This window comes from Vulpes vulpes, chromosome 3 (genome assembly GCF_048418805.1).
Source record: "Vulpes vulpes isolate BD-2025 chromosome 3, VulVul3, whole genome shotgun sequence".
NCBI lineage: Eukaryota > Metazoa > Chordata > Mammalia > Carnivora > Canidae > Vulpes > Vulpes vulpes.
In genome coordinates, this window is record NC_132782.1 from 42017809 (window position 1) to 42037222 (window position 19414).

The following is a 19414-nucleotide window of genomic DNA, read 5'->3' on the forward strand; positions in this document are numbered from 1 at the left end:
GGACTAACTATGGATTCTCTGTTCTGTTGCATTGATCAGTTTTACTATACTTTTACCAATACCACATTGTCTTTATTGCTGTAATTGTAGAGTGATTCTTAAAGGTGTGTAGTGACATTATTCTCCTTCCTTATTGTGTTAGCTTTTCTGGCTCTTTTGCTTCTCTGTATAAACTTTAGAACCAGTTTATCAATATCCACTAAATAACTTGCTGGAATTTTAATTGGGATTGCATCGAATCTATGATCAAGTTGGAAAACTATCTGTGAATATGGACTATTTCTCTTCTTATTTAGTTCTTTGATTTCTTTCATCAGAGATTTCTAGTTTTCCTCATATAGCCCTTATACATATTTTGCTAGGTTCATTCTTATGTATTTTGTTTTTTTCATGATGATGGCATTGTGTTATTAATTTCAAGTTTTGCTTATTCATGTTGGCATGTAAGAAAGTGATTAATCTGTGTATCTTGACCTCCTATTGTGCAGCCTTACTATAATAACTTATTAATTCCAGGGGTTTTTTGGTTCTTTCATATTTTGTACATAAACAATTATGTCAGCTGTGGACAGAATTAGATTTATTTCTTCCTTCCTGATCTGTATACTTATTTCCTTTTCTTGTTTTATTGCATTAGCTAGGACTTCTAGTATGTTGTTGGAAAGGAGTTGAAGGGGGGACATCCTTAATTTTTTCCTGATTTTAGGGTTAAAGCATCTGGTTTATCATCATTAAGTATGATATTAACTGTAAGGCTTTTATAGATTGTCTTTATCAAGTTGAGGAAGTTCCCTTTTATTTCTGGTTTGCATCTACTGATATGATCTTCTGATTTTTCTTCTTTAGCCTGTTGATGTGACAGATTAGATTAATTGATTTTTAAATCTTAAACCAAGACATCTGGTTTTTATGACTTAATGGGACTTTCAATGAAGTCCCATAGACTAAATTATTTTTTTTAAAGATTTTATCTATCTATTCATGAGAGACACACAGAGAGAGGCAGAGACACAGGCAGAGGGAGAAGCAGTCTCCCTGTGGGGAGCCTGATGTAGGACTCGATTCAAGGACCCTGGGATCATACCTGAGCCGAAAGTAGACACTCAACCACTGAACCACCCAGGTGCCCCTGAATAGACTAAATTAGATCATGCCTATACTTTCTGCATTACACTTTAAAGATTATTAAAAGGCTGCTTTGTCACCTCTTCAGTAGCAATTGATCCTCATAGTGGAATTTTGCAAACTTCCAAAAATATTGCAGAGGTTAGTTGTAGACATTTATATATAGGAAATGGCATCTCTTTGCACCAGAAAAAAAAAAAAAAGAACTAATTTCTATTCAAGTTTAGGAGGAAAATATAGCTTATAATGGAAGTTTCCTTAAATTGAACAGCTTTTATGAAGTTTTCTCTGATGTACAAGTTACCATATTTCTCATAGTACTTCTGTGACTTAAGAGGTGATAGTTGTTGGGAATGGAGGTTCTAAATGCTATGTGTAATTGCCGAGCTATACAAACATCTGATTGCAACGAGTAAGTCCTTTGGGCAGCAACGCAGAATTTACATCACTGGAGAGTATTTTAGTCATAGCCTTTACCATTTTATATCATCTATTTATAGAGATAAGATATTTATATTGGAAAGAGCATAGGGATAATCATATGAAGCTGTATTCAATCTGGATAATGATATACATATTTTTATTTAAAATGATTGCAATATGGTGCAAAAATTGTTAAAGAATTTTTATTCTTCACAAAATTTAGACGAATATTTCACAATCTGGCTGCACAGTATAATCACCTGGAGAACTTGGTGGAGGGAGGTGGAAAAAAACAGTGCTTGAAACCCATTCCCAGCATCTGATTTAATTGGTTTGGGTCAGGCTCATCCACTGACAGTTTTAAAGAGTACCTTCGGATGATTCCATTGTGCACCCAGGTTGAAAACCAATGATCTAAAGCAACTCATTTATTTAAAGCAGACATAATGAGGTAGTGACTAATATAATCTTGCTCATTTTGTGGCTTTCCAGAGGCAGGTGTCCCAGCTTAAACATTTTCTGTGCCCCTAACTGGTACTGTTCTTTCATCTGCAGATTTCCCCTTGCCCTCACCTCATCACTAGGCATGCTAAGAAAAAGAGGCAAAATGTGGAAATAAGGTTCTCTCTGCATTATTTTTCATAAATTGCCATTGTAAAACTTGAGCAGGAGAGAATGTAGGAAAGTGAGAATTGACCCACAGGCTGAAATAAAAATGTGCATCAATTTTGAGATTTAATTACAAAATAAAATCTTACCTCCTTCCATTAGTCTAACTCATTAAGGTCTGAATACATCAGTAAATCATGATTATCATTTAAAACATAAGCAGAGTAAAAGTATTTTAACACTGAGATCTCAGTAAAAAAATGTTGATAAAATAGTGCTTATTGACAAAGGTTTACACCACAGAAGTATTGGCTTATTTGACAGTTTTATCAACTTATTTAACTTTTGTAAATGATTGTTTTCAACACCAGGAGCTTCAAATGCAAAATTTGACACCATCGTGGATCCTGATGTTTATTCTCCTGCCACTGAGAAGTTAGGGGAAAGCAGCTTTTTTGAAAGAAATTTCAAGGAGAAAATGATAGATATGAAAAGCAATCAAAAGTCTGATGATTCCTGTGTATCACTTGAGAGCAAGGATTCTTTGCCAAGTATAGATTTAGAAAAACCTTCCATTAAGGAGCAATTATCTGAGGACATCAAAGAATCCTTGGAATTTAGCAATCTGCATGAGAGGCCAAACTTTGAAGATTCTAAAACTACAGAGTCACCACTGGTAAATCTCTTATTATGTTGATTATATTAAAATTTTTATAAGAAATGTCACAGAAACATTTTATATTGACATAATATATTCTTAAATATTACTACCTATTGAAGTTAAAATGTACTACTTTATATTATCATGAGATGGTAGCAGAATGACTCATATAGGAAAGAATGTTAATGACCTACAGGACAAATTCTAATATGGTAAATGCCATTATAACAAACGGTTTTCTGTGACAAATAACACTTTAAGGCCCACCTCATGTACCATGGTAAGAGAGCTGTTACTTTTCTAAATGAAATTTATTATTATGAATAATTTAATATAATAAATCCTTTCTAGCTTTTTACTGTATAGCCACTGGTTAAAATGAAATAAGTGCAGATATGTAGATAGAACCAGTCTTTGTGGCTTAATGTAAGTATAAGGTTTTAAAGGCAATTCCTTCAGAAACATGGCTAATAAAGAGATAGGGTATAGTTTTCATTTCATCTTAGAGAAAAAGTAAAGTAGCTCATTGTTGCATTAATGCCAAGTTTTGAAAGTATATTTGAATATCTGTTCTATATATTAAAAATCTTAGGTAATCTTGATTACCTAATACATTTTTTTGGAAATTAGGCAAGTCAAATATTTTAGCAGCCCTTCAAAGTCATTCAAAATGAATCTCCTTGATGCCTAAGGTGAAGGTGGGACCAAAAACATAGAAGAATGGATTTTGAGCCACTACTACTTCTGCTTGGGGGACTGGATTTGTGCCCACTTTGTCATGGGTCTTCTTCCTTTTTGAAGTGCAAAATTGGACCTGAGACCTTTGTAGAAACTTGTTCCCTAGACGTCCTCTCAGTCACTAAAGGAATACCCTGGGAGACACATTCACAGATACAGCAAGATAAAGAGAAACTGGTTTCTGCAGAGGATCTGGGCCAGCTCAATAAAATATATTACCTGAAAAATGGAAAACTTGGGCTTTCATGTAACATAGGTTTATAGTTTAAATACACGTTTCTTGCCTAGAAACTCCAAGCAAACAAATTCACACACACACACACACACACACACACACACACACACACACATATATTAAGATTTTATTCATTTATTTGACAGAGAGAGAAAATGAGAGAGAACAAGCAGGGGAAGCTGCAGGCAGAGGCAGAGGGAGAAGCAGGCTCCCCATTGAGGAGGGAGCCTGAAATGGGGCTCCATTCTGGGACCCTGGGATCATGATGAGCCAAAGGCAGATGCTTAACCGAATGAGCCACTCAGGTGCCCCAAATTCACATTAATTTTAATCCATATCTATTGATACCTTAATGTGTCTTCCAGAAGAAATCCAATCCCTTCTAGAAGGCATTCTTACAATTTAGCTGATAATAGATCTCAAAAATAAAGCCTCATTGCAGATGAACTCTTCTTCCTCTCAGTGAAGAAAACAATCACAGAATGAATTTCTGCAAACAGAACTCTAATTTTCCAATTTCCATATGGCATTATGAAGAAGGCTGTGTGACAACCTACACATTCAGTGTCGTATTATGGGAGGAGAATTCTGAGCATATGGGCCCCAATTCTTTTATACCGGGTGCAAACCTGCTTGACCTGTGCCCTAGGAGGAGATATTCTCTTCTGTAACCTAATACAAAACATTTGGCCAGAACTCACGGATATGTAATCTGTAATTTGCATAATGGAAGGCAATCTAGCAGCTAAAATGATTGAAATAGAACTGTTTTTGCTTATATGGATACATCTCAAAAATATGACGTGAAAATTTAAACGTAAAAGGACACATAGAGATAGGTCAGTATTTTTGGAAATATTTAAGCCAATTATAACTTTTTATGGACACATTTAGATATATTAATAATCAAAATATGCATTGGAGTAGACTATGTCCACTTCAGAACAATAATAAAATTAGCTCTAAAGACTAATTTTTTTTGGTATGGATATCTGAAGCAAATATTTTTTTAAAGATTTTTATTTATATGGTGGGGAGAGGCAGAGGGAGAGAAAATCTGAAGCACACTCCACACTGAGCGTGGAGCTCGACACAGGGCTTGATCCTGCTACACCATGACATCATGACCTGAGCCAAAACCGAGAGTCAGATGTTCAACCAGGCCCCCTGAAGCAAATATTTTAAATTATTGATACTCAATTGTGTGATCAAGTCATGTTATATGTAATACATATCTACATATCTAAAGTATTTCATAATTAAAATTGAAATGTTACAAATCTAACCATATTTTGATTCCTTATACTACTACTGTAAAAAAAAAATGGTAAGTGGTTATGTCATAGAGAATGGTGCTTTATAGAATCTACTCTGTTTTCATCCGTGATGACTAGACCTGAACTGTCTTTATTCTCCTCCTGTGCTAGTGGAAGTCATTCCTTGAGCAGAGACTACTTAAAAATCTATTTTGCTGCAGTAGAAAATTTAGAAGTAAGCAGTAGGGGCAATTTTTAGCAGTAGAATTACTTGACTTTCACTTGAGTGCACAATAGTTCATTTTACACTTCAGTTTTCAGAAACTGAGTCCTTTATCAAGGTGGAGACTATGAAATTAAGTACCAAGCTGTAGAGCAGCCGCAGTGGGGTAGGGTCAGGTGCCAGGAGGACCATGGACTAGTTAGGGACTCTTGATTTTGGATCTGAAACCACCAGCAGTTAACTTTGGGAAACAAACCAATCCACCTTCTTTGTTCTTATCTCTCAACTGACACCTAAAAAAAACCAAACAAAAAGCAAGTTCCAGATCTGCAGTTGTCTAATCCACATAAGAGCTTCACTAGAATTGAGGAGGTGCTGTAAATTGATAATCAGTGTCTGGGACAGCCAGTGAAGATGCCCTGAGTAGAGCCAACTTGGACTTGTCTTTGAAGGAGGTGCTTTATTGGTCACTAGCTTTATTTTGTAACATTTTATCATTTATATGACATAAATTTGAATTGAGTTATAATAATTTTTGTGTTGTTTATTTAGTGACTTGAAACAGACTGCATTTGGGTATATTCAATCCATTAGGGAACTGTTAAATGCTGAGAGCACTCTGATTATGTCTTAAGCCCATCTAGAGCTCTCACTTCTGAATCTCTAATCTGGTTCTTTCTTCCTAGACTCATGTATGTTTTAATCCCATTAATATTCTTTCCTAGGATGAAAGCATATGGCAAAATGAATTCAGAGGGTGGGGATATAAACCTAGCCTTGAAGTCAGCCAGAACCTAGTCCTGCTAGTTTCTAATCATTATGAACTTCTCAAATCGCATAGTTTGCTCTTGCCTCAATTTATTACATGTATATTTGCTTCATGATGAGTATTTCGTTAACTTGGGTTTTGTCTATGACCACATTTATTCTCCTTGGTATTCTGTTTTCATCTTTGAAATTAGTTTATGTATCGGCAAAGGTACTAATTCAAAAGCACAGCACATAAGGGAGACTCTGTTTTCCAGAGTAACTCATATGCAAAGACACTGAAGGGAAGAAAATAAAAGAAGGGAGGAAGGAGAACTTGTTTGGTGAACTTCCGTCCTCCTCGAATCAATGGCAACTTTTGGATAATTACTATAACTGCAGTTTATATATTTTTCTAATCTTACTATATATAAGTGTTGCATTATCGTCTATGTCTTCGCCATTAGAACCTAAATTTGACGAGGGCAGAATTAGTGCCAAGAACATAATAGGTGCTCAATGAATGAATGTGCTGCTTTGTTTTGATGAGATAAACTTAATTTTGTTGAATATTTTGTTTCCTAGTTGTTACAAGAAATAGCCCTCAGAAGTAAGCCTATAACTGAACAATATCAAGGACTTGAAAGATTCTTTGTTTTTGATAACAATGAAAGACTCAACTTACTTCCTTCTCATAGCTTAGGATGCAGCTATTCCAGTACTAGGATTACAATTGCAGGTAAATTCAGACACAAAATCAGATGGCCTGTGAACCAACCTAACAATTTTCTGGCATTTTTTTTTTTTAAACAGTTCATCCTCTCATTTTAGGAAATACTGGGGAATTCTGTTCAATGAATAAAGTCTTTTTCTTCTTCTCCAGCTGAAATTATTAACCCTGTGTGAGTTGCCATATATTTATATTTGAGGCCACTCTCAGAATGTGAGAGAACATAACTGTAATGAGACTGAGGCGAGATTATTTTTAGAATTTAGAAATGTAGCCTTTACTAAATTGTGGCAGAAATTCTTTGAATCACTTAATTAACTGGTAAGTAGCGCATGATGATTCTTAAATACCATCTTAAAAGCAAATCTCAGATTCTCAGGATCTGTGAGATTTTTGAGATATAGCTGTAATTTCCTTCTGAAAGTTAGGTCATGCTGTCACCTATATTCTCAGGACTCCTGTGTATTCAGATGTGTTTATTCACGTACAAACTATTATACTTTGTGTTATATTATATATTTGAAAAAAATATTTGTTTTTATTCAGATGTGTGCCGTAATATCTTTGCAATTCAGAGTTTACTTATTTCTTTTTATCATGCTATGCAAATCTAATGCTTTTCTTACGTATAATCATGAGATTTTTGTCTTTTGTAATATATAAGCCTCACCATTATAAGTGGTCCTTATCTAGCTAAACATTATCCAGTAAGACAATAAATAAAGCAATAACATGGATTTCTCTCCTTTTTAAGGTTTAAATTAGTTTACCATTTTTCCATTTCAGGAGATGGAGAGTGGATGCCAGACCATAGCGTAAGTGCATTTGCTGATAATGCAGTTGCCTTGGGTGTTCTGCAGAGTGCCCAGAACCCATCAATGAGTAGAACAGAGCAGAAGATGGGTAAGATCAGCTGAAAGGCCACAGTGCCGTACAGATGACTCACTGTGTTTTTTAGTTTGTCTCTGAGCAGTTTACTAGGTACCTGAAAATTAGTTTTTGCAGTTTCATAATATGAACTTTTTCAGATTTTAACAGGTTACCTGACATTTTTCTCCAAAACCGAGTTTAGTCATATTTTTCTCAAAAACATGAGTTAAGTCTTAGTTATTTTTACAACATTGTATTAGTGAAAGTTTTTTTTTTTTAATGTAGCTCAGGGTATGGTATATATTTTAAACGATCTTATAAAAGATCGTTTTATTACACTCTCAGGAAATAGTGCATTTGTACTAGATTTTTCATGTCATCCACTTGGTTCAAATTGTGATCAGACATAGCCATTTGTGGAAGGAATGGTTTAGGTTAGGATTGCTGCTTGTAGCCATGGTTGAGACACCTCTGTTCTACATCCAGTGCCAATTGCATTAACCCTAAAATCTCCATTTAAATTCATTAACTCCATTCTCTAACCAAAATAAGATTGTCTATAGGTTAAGTCTTTTGACATGTTGAATCTCACTGTAGTATTTTCCTAGGGAGATTAAGCAGAGAATTTTGACATCGTTAAAACCAGTAGTTTTATTTTAGGTCATTATTATTATTATCCACTAACACTTGCTACAGTATATTTCCTTTATGCTGAATTTCACGGGAAGTTGCTGTAGATGATTGATGAATTAAGGCAGTTCAACAGACATGTGTTGAGTATGTCGGCATGATGCTGGGGTTCTGAAGGAAAAGAGTTGCATAAGTCATGTTCCCTGATCTCCGGAAGCTCACAGGTTTAGGAGGAACACTTACCAAAAGGGGTTATTTGCCTTCATCTGAGGGCTATCTGTAAGCCAGAGATTTAATTACCTATGGTTTATCCAAATGTGCAAAATTTATATGTCTCTCTTGCTCTAAATCCTATGATTAAAACTCCTTGGCTAGCTGAGATCCCTTTCATATGCATTTATGTTGAGAATCTGTCAGATTTAGAATGCCTTTTTAGTGTAAAAACCATCCTTTTATGATCAGTGTTTTTTGGCTCTATAGTTAGGTACCTATTCTTACATCAAAGTCTCAAGCAGCTTCAAACTCCTGGTTGCTTCCTTCTGAGAACTGTTTTAAGTTACCATATATTGCTGAAAACAAATTCCTATGCATGCTATGAGAAATTTGTTACTGAGACAGATATTTATGAATAAGGAGCCAAATGCTTTTAAGAATCAATTTGGAGTGACCAGTTGAAATCAATAATTTACTATAAAAAACATGTGTAGGAACATCTACTGTAGGCCAGGCACTGCCAGACACTGGTGATACAAAATAAACCCTCGTCCACGTATTCCAAGAGCTTAGTCTGGTATAAAGGTTTTCAAACCTTTGTATGACCGTATTCACGTGGGAAACCTGTTGTAATGGGAATTTCTCTACCTCACTCTTAAGATTCCTACTTATTTAAGCTGAGATAGGGTCTAGGAATTTGCATTTATTTTATCAATAATTCCATGGAATGCTGCTGTAGACCATCCAAAAATCATACCTAGGGAAAACTGCTGTATAGATACATAAACACATAAATTACCCCAAATAAAGTAAACATTCTATAAAAGGACTGTGAGTAACATACGTTTGGTGACTGACAATAGTAGCACATGTGATCAGTTATAATAGAGGTAGGTACATGTGGAGTCTTTTTTAGAAACGGAGACGGTAAAGTGATTGCTTTGCCATTGAAAAGTGTAGATCACCAAGGTGTTAGAGCCAAGTGACATTTCAGCTGGGTCTTAAAGAATTAATACGATTTACCAGTTAGGGGCAGAGGGAAATGACTTTCTGAACAGAAGCCATAGCCTGAAATAAAAATAACAATTTTCTGACTATGCATCAAGTTACCAAAATCTAATATTCTGAACTGATGCTAATATCTAAAGGAATTATTCAGTAAGATTTTTAAGTTTGTGACTGTAAAAACACAATAGCTATGAAATGCAGCTGTGTGTGTAGCAGGAAGCCCATTGATCGTCCCCAACCCCTGCCCAAACCTCCTGCTCACCCGCCCTGTCTTCCTATCTGTGAACAACCATGCAAACATCGGTAAGTCTTTAAACCAGGATCCATCTTGCCTCTTTCTTAGCCACTGCAGCCAAGTCATCCCTGGAGCCTGCTGATCTCAGCTCGAATATTGATCCCAAATCTGACCACCTCTACCTTTATTGCCCAAGATGAGCCCAAGCCACTTGTCCATCATCTCTCATTTGTCTCTCAGTTTCACTTTTTGCCTTTTCTGAAAACAAGTTTCTATAACCGATTTCCATCAAATCCTACTGTTCATAGTCAGTGAGTGAATTGTTTCTAGAGTCATAAAATCGTGTATAGTTCACAGGGAACTAATCATATTTTCTGTAAACTTAAAACATAAATTGCATCTTATCAATCTCCTGCTTAAAAGCATTTTATAGCTTCTTATAGAAGGCAGAAAAAAAATGTTTCTTACCAGACATCACACAGCAGTACTGAGTTGGCCTGGCCTGGCCCAACTGCATCCTCTCCCAGAGTGCAGCTATGCTGGCTTCTTTTTTTTTTGCACAGGCCACACACTCTCTTTTGCTTGTTACCTTTAGAATTTGCTCTTCCATCTATCCTGGGATGGTCTGTAGCCTCTTTCTCCCTCTTCATACCCTTTTCATATGATTGATTCTTTCCAATTTATCCATCTCAGCCCAACTGCTACCTCCTTAGAGGCCTTCTGAAACCACCCTACCTAGTGCCAGCCTCTTGAGACCCCCTAATCACATTTACCTTTTTTTTTGTCCCTCTCCTATAACCTATTACTAGATGATATTATTTTACTTGTTTATTTTCTGCTCATCCTACACTTGGTTGGAAAGAAAGCAAGGACCTAGCCTGTCCTCTTCTTTGTTGTGTCCTCAGTGATGGAACATAGCCTGGCATCTTGTCAGCCCCTAGCAAGCATGTCTAAAGGAGTGAAGCAGGAGAGCAGGACTGTGGTTTAGTTTGGAGTACATTGAGGGAAGGGGCCATGTCCCATTCACTTTTGAGTACCCTGATCCTGACACAGTGCCTGAGAGTTTTAGAATTTGACAAATGATTTTATAATCTAATTGGATTGGGTATTTCAATTCATAAGCTCTCAGAGTTGGAAGGGATTTAAGATACTTGAACACCAATAAAAGTTAATTAAAAAAAAAAAAAAAGATACTAATCTGTTCAACTCCTAAATTACTCCTAAATTTTGTAGGTGAATATGAATATGAATGCTTCAGGTCACAGGGTGATTTCTAATCTGGTGGAGTACTTCCCACTTTAGCCGCCTTTCTACTAACCCTATGCTGCTAAATAAAATGTTCATATGTATCTTCAGAACGCTTAGAAAATACATTTTTATTTTTTATGTATAAATGCTTAGTAATTTACAAAGTAGAACAAGAATCTCAAAAGACAATGATGTTTTGCAACCTTTATTCAGGAATAAAATAGTGGCTCCTTTGATCAGATGTTACTTGTTATTGAAACATTGTGCAAAAAGCATGTTGCTCTACTGATGTTTCATCCAGTTCTAATGTTTTTATGTAGACCAGCAATAAAAATTATTGTACTAAGTACTATTCAGTGAGTGATTCATATTTTTACATCCTTGTCAGCATTCTTACACCCACTAATAAAGCAGAAAGTGCCCTTCTCTTTTATCTTACCAATATCTGATATGGTCTCAGTAGTCATAAGGCATATATTTTTTAGCTAATACCAAGGATAATTTCTTTAGTTATTTTTAGAGTATAATTATGGTCAAAGCTAATCTGTAATTTCCTAAGATTACACCGCCAGTAGTGGCACAAGTTACTCCAAAAGGAATTTCTTAAGCTTATAATCTTACAAACTGGACTTTTAAAAAATTATGAAATGCTCCCTTTGATCATGGAATTCTTCATTAATGTCAGTTTTAGCGGTGTTTCACATCTTAACCCCACCAATAACATTAATGAGTTTCTACATTAATTAGCTTATAGAGAGAATGATATATTCACCTAAATAAACTAAATAAATAAATAAGATGAAGGACCAGATTGAAGCATCTTCTGTCTCTTTCTATGTTTTAGGTACTTTAAATTACACTTTACATATATTTTCAATAAAAAAGATGGCCTATCTGTTTGCTGCGTGCTGAGCATACATCTGCCCCACCCCCAAGTATACTTTTTTTTTTTTTTCTCAGTTGGGATCAATTAACCTCTAATACTGTGGCAAACAGATGTTGTCACAAGAGTTTGGCAAGTGTTTTTGCTTTTCTGAATCTTCTGAAGGGCATCTATATTATGTTAAATTTTTCTCAACTCATATTTGCCTGTGTTGGCAGACGTCCAGTTCTTCCTCATAACACCTTCCACTTGTTTTATTTTAATCAGAGTTCTGCATTACTCGGAGTTTTACTTCGCTGGGACATAGCACAATAGAAATGGGAGGGTATCATTTTCTACATAGATACAGAAGTTTCCATTCATACGGTCGAATTTCTATTAGACTCCTTGACCCGTGCTTCCACGATGGCTGTTCCGACCACAGCCTTACTATGTAGGAATGGCAAGGTTGCTTTTTTGTGTATTATGTATTTTTATGTATTTGAGTATTTTATATCTGATGTACTTTTGTGTATTACAGGTAAAGGGGGGGAATTATTTCCAAATTCGAGTCATTAAAGAAATCCATAGGAATATTTACATTTATATGTCCTAAAACATAGACACATTTTTGTCAATAATTTTTCTTTCTAATTGTCTCTGTGCACATAGACAAAAGGGTCAGAATCTTATTTTAATTTATTCATAATTTCATTCCAACAAAAAATGTTTTCAAAATTGATTTCTGAAATGTTCATTAAAACTGGTGCCCTTGGGACTTACCTTAGTCAGTTTTAATTGCTTAAATAATTACATACTGCATTAGGATGTTTCTTAGGGTACTAGTTACAATCAAAGTAGATTTTTAAGTTGAAAAAAAGGACAAACCCAGTAGTCATTAAATGTCTAATACAAGACAACTACCTGTAGTTACTTTACTGAATCTCACAGTTTCCTTCGAGTTGGGTGGGCATAATATTATAATGGCGTATGTTCAAATTATGATTTTGATGATATCAAAAATAGCACTTCTTTAATGTATCCAATATTTTGCACAAAGCCAATTTGTGTTAAGGGAATACGAGATTATCTTATAAATTATTTATATTTAATATAAATATATTTATCTAAAACAGAATAATTTAGTAAATAATAAAATATACCTGCACTACGAATTTCTAATTTTGTGCTTTGAATATTCCCTTGGCCTTCATTAAAGAATCTTGTGAGCAGTACCAAAAGATAGATATATGTATCCATAGATAGATAGATAGATAGATAGATAGATAGATAGATGATAGATAGATAGATAGATAGATAGATAGATAGATGATAGATGATAGATAGATAGATAGATAGATGATGGATAGATGATGATAGATAGATAGATAGATGATGGATAGATGATGATAGATAGATAGATGATGGATAGATGATGATAGATAGATAGATAGATAGATAGATAGATAGATATAGTTATTTTGTGTTAGTGTAAGATTTGAAGGGATTTTTTTTTCCTACTATGAAAAAAACACACATGTTGAAGAAACCAACTAAATCAACCTTGAAATAGGCCAAGACAAAGTTGTGGCTGTCTTTATGTAACAAAGTAATAACCTGAGTTAGGTCTATGTTTCTGGAACTTTTCCACTGAAGTGCCCTAATAAAGCAGCAGAAAGTGAACTCATATTTGGGAAAACTATAAATATGATCTCAATTTTTTCAAAGCCTGTGTTTTTCTAAAAGATTGTGCATACTAGTATTTTGTCTTCATATTTGTTTTAATAGAAGAATGCTATACAGCATCAAATAAAATTCACTAGGAAGTGGCACCATACAGTTATCCTAGAATTTAAGAAACACAACACAGTTTGGGATGGTTAGGGAATAGATTAGAAGATTGGACATTGGGGGAAAAAGCTTAGACATTGAATTGTTCTGGAATTAACTTGGTTTACAGTTGTTTTTGCTTTAGTTAATATTAAAATTAGCTTGTCTTTTTCTGAATGTAGAAATGTAGAATGTAGGAAAAAAATAACCTGGAAGTGTCCTTTATGGTATAGGGAATGTAATTTGAGATTAAAATGTTGTGGTAAACCAGAATGCATGATAATCTGAAATCTACTTTCTCTTAAACTCTGTTGTACGACGTTAACTGCTCTAGGTTTAGGGGGCTAGTATTTTGTATCTTTAAGCATTCATTCACAATTTTTTAAAATAAGTTCATTTAAAAATTGTTTATTTTTCATTTTAGGCCAGATACCACAGAGACCTTCAACAGCAAATTTACCCCTTTCCAGCTCTGTTAAAAAAAGTTCCAGCTGCCTTGTCTCCTCCCATCCTCGATCAAGAAGTGCAGCTGCTCGATCATTATCTAGAGCTGCTTCTGAAATTTCAGAAATTGAATATATTGATATTACTGACCACAACGAGCCTTTCTTAGATGGCACTGCTGATCAGCAAGCTTTAGAAAGTTTGGAAAAAGAATTAAGTATGCTGAGAAATCTTGCAGGTAATGCTTTTTTTTTTTTTTTTTACTATAGACAGTGATAACTCTGCCTTCTGCTTGATTTTTCATGTCACACTCCAAGAAAACAAGACTTTCCTTTCCCTTATTTAATCACCAACTTTGTAATTGTTTCCTTGGATGTCCTCTGACCTCACCCTGAGGATGTTATAAAATGTATGAAAATTAATAATAATAATAATAATAATAATAAATATATGGATGTCCACAATAGAGATGACCCCCATAGCCTACATAATACACAGTTAATGTATCATAAGGAATGTCACATGGACAAAAAAATAATTGTTTTCTCCTTTTTACAAACCTGCTGAGTGGCTAATCTCTGTAGCTTTATGTAAGCCAGTGCCCGATATCTTTTTTGGGGAATTGAGCTGTTAGACTTTTAAAGCAGTATTTGTCAAGTTTCAATGTGTGTATACAAATGCCCTGGGAATCTTGTTAAAATGCAGATTCTGGGGTGGGGCCCAGGATTCTGCGCATCTGACAAGTACCCAGTTGATGTCAACGCTGCTGGTTGGCAGACTAGTTTAAGGACAATTATGCTTATGCATTCACTTTCCTAAACCTCAGTGGTTGCAATCTAGCAAATCATAACCATATCCTTGACCATACAAGGGTCTGGTTCAGTAACAGACCTCAGAGGAACCAGTCCTCTTAATTTTCATCAGAAAGTTGTTCATGCATTTGATAGCGGCCAGCTGATTGTGGAATTCTTGAGAATGCCTGTTTCATCTTTATAGTTGATTGGCAAGTTAGCTAGATTAATTTAGTGGATCACATTTTTTTTTTCCTCTTCACTTAGTAGAGATTTCTCCACTGTCTTCTGTCTCTGAGTTTTGATGCTAGTTAATACTTTAGCACAGTTTTTCCTTTTAACTTTTGCTTAGTTAAATTTAATTGTCGAATAGTTTTCTCCCCAGGTAGCGCTCATGGGTGCCTCTATTGCTTGAGTTCTTTCATGTTTGAGAATGCATGCTTCCTTTATATTTCAAAGGCAAATCAGATGAGGGTAATTTCCTGGGGTCATTCTACTTGTAAGCCTTGTACATACTGATTCTTTGCTTTTTGGGGTCTGATATAAATAAAGTAGTCTGAGGTCACCATGATTTATTTTTTTTATTTTTTTATTTTTTTTTACTTCACTCTCGCATGTGACAGGCTTCTTTCCTGACTAGGTATTTGAAGAATTTTTTTCATAATCTTTGAAATTCAATAACGGGACCAGGAATGTGTTTCAATATCAATAATCCAGCATTTCGTAAAGTACACGGCTTTCTTTCTGTCTAGAATAAATCGCTCCTTATTTTCAGAGAAATTTTCTGCTGTTGTATGTTTGAATTGCTTTTCTGTTCCATTTGGCTTTCTCCTGCTGACAAACCTATTTTGTCTATGTTGGATCTTCTTTGTACAATGTATTTACTTATATTTTCTTCAACTATTTTGACCAGATTTTATTTTCTTTTGCATTTGCTACTTTATCTTAAGCTTGTGTTCTGTGTTGTAAGTTTAATTTCCAGCTATAGTTATAGTCCATTCTTTATTGATTGATTTCGTAAATAATTGATTGAATTAATAAATTAGCTCTCTAAACATATTGCTTTGATTTTGGGGGGTAAATTTTTACTTGCTATATTTCAAATTTATAGAAAATTTACAATAATGTAAGAAAGTACAAGGAACTCCTGTATACTCTTTGCCCAGTTCACTACCTGTTTGTCTTTTCCCTGCTGGGGTATTAACACACACACACACACACACACACACACACACACACACACACACTGCTCTTCTTGTGAACCATTTGAGAGGAAGTTATAAACATTATGACTCTTGATCAAACAAATAGTTCAGTGTGTATTACCCAGGAACAAGGCCATTCTCTCAAGGATCGTAATACAGTAATCGAAATCAGGAAATTTAACATTGATACAATGTGATTCTCTAATCCACAGTGCATATCTAATTTTTAAAATTTGTCTCAAAAGTGTTATTATAATTGGGATTTCTTTTGGTACAGAATCCAATCCAGGAACAGGTGACCATTGAAAAAAAATTTTCATGTCTGACATGCTATTGTTTGATCTTTGAGATTAGTTTTTACTCTTTAATTATTTTTTCATTGAAGTATAATTGACATATGATATCCTATTAATTTTAGGTGTATGTAAGAGTGATTAGTATGTTTATACGTTATGAAATAATCCCCATGGTAAGTCTACTTACCATGTGTCACCACACATAGTTATCACAATATTATTGACTACATCCCTTATGCAGTACATTATATCCCCACGACTTATTTATTTTATAACTGGAAGTTTGTATCTCTTAATCCCCTTCACTTGTTTTGCTCATTACCCCCCCCCCCCATTCCTTCCCACTCTGGTAACCAACAGTTTGTTTCCTATATCTATGAAACTGTTTCTGTTTTATGTGTTTATTTGTTCATTTTTTAAGATTCCACATATAAGTGAAATTATACTGTGTTGTTTTTCGCTCACTTATTTACTCAGCATAATATTCTCTAGGTCCATCCATGTTTTTACAAATGGCAAGATTTCATTCTTTTTTTAAAATGGCTCAGTAATATTCTGATGTGTGTGTGTGTGTGTGTGTGTCTGTATGTGTCTGTATATCTCATATCTTTATCCATTCATATATTGGTGGATACTCAGGTCTTTAACCCATTTTGAACTTATTTTTTAAAGATATTTTTATATTTATTGATATTTTTTTATTTCTTAAGATCTGGTTTATTTTATTTTTTTAATAAATTTATTTTTTATTGGTGTTCAATTTGCCAACATGTAGAATAACACCCAGTGCTCATCCCATCAGGTGCCCCCCTCAGTGCCCATCACCCAGTCACCCTCCACCCCCTGCCCACCTCCCCTTCCACCACCCCTAGTTCGTTTCTCAGAGTTAGGAGTCTCTCATTTTTATTTCTGGTATAAGACAGTGGTATAATTTCATTCTTCTGTATGTAGCTGTCAGTTTTCCCAGCACCGTTTATTGAAGAGACTCTCTGGGATCTTTTCTGGTTCCATACAAATTTTAGGATTCTTTGGTCTGGCTTTGTAAAATATGCCATTGGTATTAGATGGAATTTGCAATGAATCTTTGGATTGCTTTGGGAAGAATGGACATGATAACAATATTTATTCTTCCAATCCAGGAGTGCATTGTATATTTCCATTTATTTATGTTGTTTTCTATTTCTTACATCAGTATTTTATAGTTTCTAGAGCATAGGTCTTTCACCTCCTTAAATTTATTTCTAGATATTTTATTCTTTTTGATGCAGTTGTAAATTGGACTGTTTTCTTGATTTCTCTTTGTGATACCTTATTAGTAGTGTATAGAAATGCAACTGATTTCTGTATGTTAATTTTGTATCCTGTGACTTTACTGAATCCATTTATTAGTTCTTACAGTTTTCTGGTGGAGTCTTGGTTTTTCTGTATACAATGTTATGCCTTCTGCAAATACTGATGATTTTACTTCTTTCTTTCCAATTTTGGTGCCTTTTTTCCATTTTTCTTGCCTAATTGCTGTGGCTAGGACTTCTGATATTGGATATATTGAACAAAACATGGAAGTTCAATAAAAGTGGTGAAAGTAAGCATCCTTGTCTTATCCCTGATCTTAGAGGAAAGGTTTTCAGCTTTTCATAATTGAGTATAATATTAGCTTTACATTTGTCATATGTCTTTTTATGTTGAGGTGCATTCCTTCTGTACCCATGAGTGGGATTGGCCCAGGGTGTACCATGCTGGGGTTGTCTTGAAGAAATTGATACTATTCTAAACTAGGGCCCGGAGCTTGTTGGGTCAGCCCTAGCAGGCCAACTGTAGTACCTGGTTTCTGCTTTTGTCTGTGCTATCAAGGTGGAGGAAGAACATAAAAAAGTGGCTTTTGTTAGTGTTTCCAACCCCAAAGTGATTTCTTTTTTTTTAAAGATTTTATTTATTTATTTATGAGAGAGAGAGAGAGAGAGAGAGAGAGAGAGAGAGGCAGAGACACAGGCAGAGGGAGAAACAGGCTCCATGCAGGGAGGCTGATGTGGAACTAGATCCTGGGTCTCCAGGATCATGCCCTGGGCTGGAGGCAGGCGCTAAACCGCTGAGCCACCCGGGCTGCCCCCAGAGTGATTTCTAGTAGTTCCCACCACTTTTCAGGTGCTCTATGGTTAGTTAATAGGTTTCCTTTACTTATAGTCCAATTTCCCTTTAAATCACTATTTTTTCTTTGTATCCTAGGATGAAAGAGTCTGTGCATGGGCCCCTCGGTGATATATGCCTCTCCACTGCAGGTTGCCACTCTGGGGATGGGATTTCCTTCATTACTGTGTCTCCATCTCTTACCCTTCCTTGTGTGCTTTCTCATTTATTGTGCAAAAGCCATTCATTCAGCCCTTAGTTCTTCTTCAGAAGGAATTGCTCTGTATGTAGGTATAGATTAAGTGTGTCCATGGGAGGAGGTGAGTTCAGAATCTTCTATACCACCGTGTTGGGCTGGCTTCTCACAGTGGTACACTCTTTTAAAACATCGTTTTCATTATTTTTTTAGTAGTCAAAGGACTCATGGGGAATTTTCTTATGATCTTGATCTGTTTTCTACTAACTAGATTTATCTTTTATTTAATTATTCTTTGCATGTTATGGATTCTTGGATTCGAGTTTGCATAGACAGTTGTTGTCTTTTCTTTGTGTCTTCCTCGTTTATACTCACTGTGGGTAGCTTTGCTCACATGCTTGGTCTTTTCTGATCTTAGTGAGACTACATTTTCCCTAAAATGCACCTCTGCACCTGTGATGTGACAATCTTTTCTTTGGAGCTACTATTTGTGGATTGGTTATTGCATTGTTTTCTATGTCTTGCCAGCACAGAGGCATGAGAGGATAGTTGAAGGACTGGGGAACTCATACTCCTTTGTTGAAGGGCCTGGCCTCTCGAGTCTTCCTGATTATATTAAACTTAATTGTACCTGGTTTCAAATCTGTCTGTCCCTATGGGGACACCTGCAGTTTTGTAATTTTCTTTCATCTGCTAAGGTCTTATAGTGGGTACT

The 19414-nt window shown here is 35.2% G+C and overlaps 1 protein-coding gene across 2 annotated transcripts in view; it reads left to right on the forward strand.

Annotated features, from left to right (window-relative positions):
- Positions 1-19414, forward strand: part of ZBBX (zinc finger B-box domain containing) — a 113507-nt gene that overhangs the window by 85733 nt on the left and 8360 nt on the right. The window contains exons 15-18 of one of the 2 annotated variants that reach the window (XM_072752309.1): positions 2529-2833; positions 6603-6756; positions 7534-7650; positions 14068-14325. In XM_072752309.1, the coding sequence (XP_072608410.1) occupies positions 2529-2833; positions 6603-6756; positions 7534-7650; positions 14068-14325 (834 nt within the window). The remainder of the gene's footprint in view (positions 1-2528; positions 2834-6602; positions 6757-7533; positions 7651-14067; positions 14326-19414) is intronic. The other variant, XM_072752310.1, reaches the window with a different exon arrangement.